This window comes from Humulus lupulus, chromosome 1 (genome assembly GCF_963169125.1).
Source record: "Humulus lupulus chromosome 1, drHumLupu1.1, whole genome shotgun sequence".
Lineage (NCBI taxonomy): Eukaryota > Viridiplantae > Streptophyta > Magnoliopsida > Rosales > Cannabaceae > Humulus > Humulus lupulus.
The window spans coordinates 144,140,880-144,146,811 of NC_084793.1; the positions used below are offsets into that span (position 1 = coordinate 144,140,880).

Genomic DNA, 5,932 nt, shown 5'->3' on the forward strand with positions numbered 1-5,932 from the left:
AATGTTTTACCCTTCAGGAGTGATTAATGTTAGATCAGCCCCAGACAGAAGATTGGTAGATGAACCATCAACGTGCAGCTTCCATACCTGGGGTTCTTCCTCGGAATTAACAGTATTGGTTGCTGCGTGCTCGGTGTTCCGCTCAGCATCTATATTGAGCAATGGTCTAGACTCTTATGATTGCTCGGCTATTTCTTCATTTGCATCTGGAATACCGATACATTCAACTACAAAATCTACGAGAGCCTAGCCTTTAATTGTTGTTCAGGGCTGGTAAGTGATTTCATACTGTCCGAGCTCTATAGACCATTTTAATAACCGACCAGAGGTGTCTAGCTTTAGCATGATGCCCATAATGGTTGGTCAGTAAGAACTTTTATGGGATGAGCTTGGAAGTATTGGCGAAGTTTCTGGATGACAGGAGCAGGTAGTAAGTTAATTTTTCAATTAGAGGATACTTGCTCTCGACTTCGACTAGCCTTTTACTGACATAGTAGACTGGATGTTGGATCTTGTTTTCTTCTCTGACCAGGACTGCACTGATAGCGTGTTGAGTTACTGCTAGGTATATGCACAGTCCTTCACCCTCCAGAGGTTTTGAAAGGATCGGGGGTTGTGCTAGTTGCTGCTTTAGGGCTTGGAAGGCTTGTTCACGCTCTTTAGTCCATTCAAATTTCTTTGTACCTATGAGGATATTAAAAAATGGAATACACTTATCAGTGGATTTGGACATGAATCTGCTGAGTGCTACAATGCGTCCTATCAGACTCTGCACGTCCTTGATCCTGGCTAGTGAGGGCATGTTCAGCAGTGCTTTTATCTTTTTGGGGTTTGCTTCAATTCCTCGTGAGTTCACTATAAACCCCAAAAAAAATTCTGACCCCACACCAAAGGACCATTTTAAGGGGTTCAATTTCATTCTGTATTGAAGCATTCCTCCAAGTCTTCAATGTGTCCCCATCCTTTTTGGATTTCGCCAACATATCATCCACGTACAACTCCATGTTATTTCCTATTTGGTCTTTGAACATAGGGTTTACTAGTCGCTGATACATGGCTCCAATGTTTTTCAGGTCGAACGACATAACTTTATAGCAATACAGCCCCACATTCATGCAGAAGCTGGTGTGCTCCTAGTCGGGTGGATGCATACTTATCTGGTTGTATTCCGAATAGGCATCCATAAAAGTTAGGATCTCGTGGCCGGCTGTAGAGTCCACCAACTGGTCAATTCTCGGAAGTAGGAAGCAATCCTTTGGGCATCCTTACTTAAATTAGTGAAATCTATGCACACCCTCCACTTGTAATTAGGCTTTGGCACCAATACGGGATTAGACACCCATACTGGGTAGAAAGCTTCCCTAGTGAAGTCATTATTTCATAGCTTCTCCACATCTTCCTTCAATGCCTTTGCCCTTGTTGGAACTAGTAACCTCCTTTTCTGCTGTACGGGCTTGAAGCATTCGATGTTGAGGGTGTGGTTTATAATGGTTGGGCAGATCCCTACCATGTCATCATGAGACCAGGTGAACACATCGTGGCTGTTTAGTAGGAACTAGATCAAGGTGAATCTTATGTTCTCGGACAGTCCTTTCCCTACATTGACCACCCTGGTCAGGTGTTTTGGGTCAAACGAGACCTCTTCTAATTCTTCGACTGAACCCACCCCCATATCAATATCCCCAAAATGAGGGTCTATGTCTTCCCCCCCCCCCCCCCCCCCCAAGTTTTGGGCTGCATCCTATTTTTGGTGACTAAGCCCTGCAAGCTATGTGGTGCAGGCTGACTGCCCTGCCTCTTTTACCGATGAATTATAACATTCTATGGCCACCAATTGGCTCCCTTTAAGACATCCTATACCTGCCCGGGTTATGAATTTAACAAGCAGATGGAAGACTGAAGTGACTTCTCGGAGGTCATACAGGGCTGGTCGGCCAATCATGGCATTGTACAGAGATGGGATGTTGATTACCATGAACAAAGCCATTACAGTGTTGCTGTTAGGAGCCATCCCCACCATCAAAGGCAATCTCATGCTTCCTTCTGGGGCCATGCCATTCCTTATAAATCCATACAGCAACTACTCGCATGGTTCTAGATCTCTGATGCCCAAATTCATCTTGTCTAGGGTACTTTTGAACAAGATGTTGGCAGATGACCCATGGTCAATCATCGTTTAGGCTACGGACATGTTAGCGATCTGTACTTCTACCACTAATGGATAATTATGTGGATGAAGTATATGACCTGTGTCTTCCTCACCGAATGTGATGGGCTCATATTCGTAGCAAGGCTGTTTGGGAATACGCTCCTGGACAGCTAGTACATCTTCCTCTTTATCATGCCTATGGGAACAAGAATACCTTTCTTGAACCTTGCCAGAGTTGCTAGCCAAATGTGGCCCGCCAAAATTCATATCTAGCTGATCAGCTACTGGTGGTAGTAGGACAGGCTGACTGCTCTGATATTGTTGAGACTGTTGCTGAGGAGGCTGTTGAGGATGCTGGTCGGCAGTCGGCCATATATACCTCTTCACATGAACATTGTTTTGTCTAATGAGGAATTCTATCTCCTCTTTCAGATGGTTATATTCATTGGTTTCATGACCATAGTCATTGTGAAACTGACAGAATTTGGTCATATCTCGTCTATTAACATCCTTCCTCATTGGTGGAGGTCTTCTGTATGGTATGACAGCCTGTATGGCATTAAAAACATTCGATTAGGTCTCTAATAGAATGGAATAAGTAGTATATTTAAGAACATATTCTCATGGCTTGGGCTACTCGCCAGTCTCAGGCTTCTTATTGTATTCTAGTTATCGTTACTTCTAGCCCCATTACTGCGTTTGCCTTTCTTAGCCCAATTCTTTCCTCCCTCTGCAGAGTTGGTGGTATACCCAACATTTGTTTTCCCCTTCTTGGTAGCCTTCTGCTCAGCCTCCTTAAGCTTGATGAATTCTTGTGCACGATCAAGGAACTCTTGAGTGGTACGTGCAGACTTCCTTTTCAAGCTGCTCCAGAACAGACTATTTACCTCAACTACCGAATTCATGGCTATTAATTTACCGTCATCACTAAGGGATTTCACTCTGGTGGCTTCTAACATAAAATGTTGAATGTAATCCTTCAAAGGTTCATTATCATTCTGTTTTATGTCCACTAGGTCATTCGGCTCAGCGGGAAGGGCCATTGCTGAAGAGAATTGGGAATAGAATATGTGTAAAAATCCATCCCATAATGTAATCGACCTTGGTTGTAGCTTGAAGAACCATTGTTGGGCGATTTCTAACAGGGTGACTAGGAAGATCCTGCACCTGGCATCATCCCCAACTCCCTATAAATCAGTCTGTAGTTCAAAGTTGTGAACATGAGATACCAAGTCCTCCAGCCCAGTGTACATTTTTCATGTTGGCATTTTGAATTTGACAGGTATTGGCAGCTGATTAATGCAGTCTGAAAATGTGGACCCTCTCTGCCTCTCCATTTCAATATCTATTAACTCGGGGGCTGTCAAGTCCCTTACCAGTCAGGTTAACAGATCCAACTAGGCATGGATGTTAGGGTCTGTAGCTTCCTGGGGCTGTGCTGCATTGCGGACCTCATTCATTCTCGAGTCTCGAACAGGCTCAAGCAGAGCTATGTTGTTCGAATCTCAATTTTCCCCACTGCAATTAAGAGCATCTCGAAGGTCTTCACCTCCCATGGGGCCCATTCGGTTGAAAACACAGTTTGGCCAAGGCCTGCCCCAAACATTCTGGTTGTCTGCTCGGCCTGGTACTGGAGGTACTCTCTGGAAACCTCCACCTCGAGGTGGTTGATTATTTGGGATATCCTGCCCTTGTGGGACAAACGGTCCTTCGGGCTGGTTAACTCTCTGACCTTGATTATTCTGTTGGCGAACTTAGCTCATTGCCTCATCATGGTCATACCCATCAGCATAATGGGGCCTGTATGCGCTACTAACCTCCGGCTCATCTCTTTGGGACCTTGGTTGGTATTCTTGATGTTGTCTGTACTGACCAGGTTGCTGCTGATAGTTTTGGGGTTGACCACTCCTATTTGGTGCTGGAGCTCGGGGGCTGCCATATCGCCCTGTAGCACCAGGATTCCTGTCATGGCCACTGCCCTGAGATCTTGGCCAAAAATTCCCTTCTTGGTCTTGTCCTATGCCACGCCTAGGCAGGACTGCTCATCTGCTGGTAAGGGTCGCTTGTTGTTGTTTACTTGGACACCTCAACCAGATCTGTGACTCTAGGTCGGACCATGGTTCCCATTCTGTGGTTGAGCCTCTGTCCCATGCATGACACCTTCACCGAAACCAAAAAATGGGAGGGCATTGTTTGTTTTGGGCAGTAGTTCCAGCTATCGTTCCCCTACCTTGGGTTTGCTGTTGTTGCATATAGTTGGGATGGATTCAACCGCTTCCCGAGTTCGGTGCTGCATGTCCTCCTGACAGGCCTGCACCTCCCGTGCATGTCGATCCATCCAATCTTGAAAATCTCTCCTTTTTTTTTCTTTTCGAAAACTTCATTAAGGGCCTATTGCGTAGTGGCTCGCCCCTGGTTCATGGAGCCAAGCTGATCTTGCATCTGCCCAACATCTTCCTTTATCTGATCAATTTCATGGTCAAGTCCTTTAATATCTATGTGGGGCTCATACCGTCCAGGTGCTCCAGCTTTGGGTCCTTGCTGGTCAGTAACCCGTGCAGAAGCTTCACCTGACGTTCTTGCATGGGTGATTCCAGCGGAGGCAGCAGCTTCGCGTCCTACTGCGGTGGACCCAACAGTTTGCCCCCCAACACCAGATGGATTCCTAGGTGGTAGGTCACTTCGCTGCCCATTGAAATTTCTCATTGACGGGACTTGGTGAGAGACTTCAGCCTCAGGCTCTGGAGGCTCTTGGCTTGATCTTCTGGTTGAGACCACCATCCTTGCAGCAATAGAATCTGAATGTGATTGTCTTAGGCTCTCAATGAAAGCACCAAAATGTTGACTAGTTTTTTAGCAAACTAACGCAGAGTCAAAATAATTAATGAGAGATCTTTCAATTAGACAATCAATTAACCATAAATAAGCCAAGAACCTAGTAATAATGAGCAATAAATAATAAAGAACACCATAATTTACAGAGGTTCAGCCCCAAAGATTGGTAATGACCTACTTCCTCTTAGATTTGTATTAATCTTGAAGGTTTACACAAGATCACAAAGGTTTACAAGTGGATTTCTATGTGCAAAATACAATACAGTATGATAGAATTACTGCTAAGTACCGAGCCAAGTTGCTCGGTATATTCCTAATGCTGGTCGGCCAGCTCTTTTTTTTTTAACCCCCTCCACCATAGTGGGGAGTTTGTATTTATCCTCTCCCCTTTTCCCAAGGGTCATGCCTGAACATAACTGAGGGGGAAATATCCCTTAATTCTCACAGGTAGTTACAATCATATTTGTTAGGAGGTTTGGCCAAGTCTTCAGGGCTGTTAGGCGCTCTTTGCGGGTGGTTGGGCGATTCTTGCAGAGTGCTAACGAAGAGTGTAACTGCTTTCATCCAGTAGGTATGTCTGCTTGTCATACCGGCCAGCTACTATCCTGGCAAGCGTACCAAGCAATTACTGTTATTCATTTGTCAAGTGTACTCCGACCAGCTGGGCCTTTGGTGATAGTGTGTCGAGAAGTAACGTGTCGTATACCCTGCAAGTATATGCCGACCAACCTTCCAGGGGGTCTGCCCAGTATAATCCTCATGTTCAAGATTAGTGCCATGCCATATATGCCAATTTTTGGGATAAAAATTATATAATTAGGAAATGTAATTGTTGACCCTCGATTTGACCAACGACACGAAGTCAAAAAATACGACAGAAAATGAGATGATAATTAAGAGTTTAATCTAATGGTAAAGAATAAACAAAAACAATTTATAGTGGTTCAG

General features: G+C 44.8%; 1 protein-coding gene across 1 annotated transcript; it reads right to left on the minus strand.

The window, feature by feature from the left end:
- Nucleotides 1-2,176: 2,176 nt before the first annotated feature.
- On the minus strand, nucleotides 2,177-3,192 carry LOC133823020 (uncharacterized). The gene is made up of 2 exons (XM_062255583.1): nucleotides 2,836-3,192; nucleotides 2,177-2,698 (listed from the first exon to the last, which is right to left on the minus strand). Exons 1-2 carry the CDS (start codon nucleotides 3,190-3,192, stop codon nucleotides 2,177-2,179), a joined length of 879 nt encoding a protein of 292 aa, XP_062111567.1.
- Between the last annotated feature and the right edge of the window lie 2,740 nt (nucleotides 3,193-5,932).

Bases quoted from the DNA above. Each gene is read 5' to 3' on its own strand.
- LOC133823020 (XM_062255583.1), bottom strand. From the start codon at position 3,192: ATGGCCCTTCCCGCTGAGCCGAATGACCTAGTGGACATAAAACAGAAT. The intron at 2,699-2,835 runs GCTAGAAGTAAC...AATGCCATACAG, and splicing joins AAGGCAAACGCAGTAATGGG to GCTGTCATACCATACAGAAG.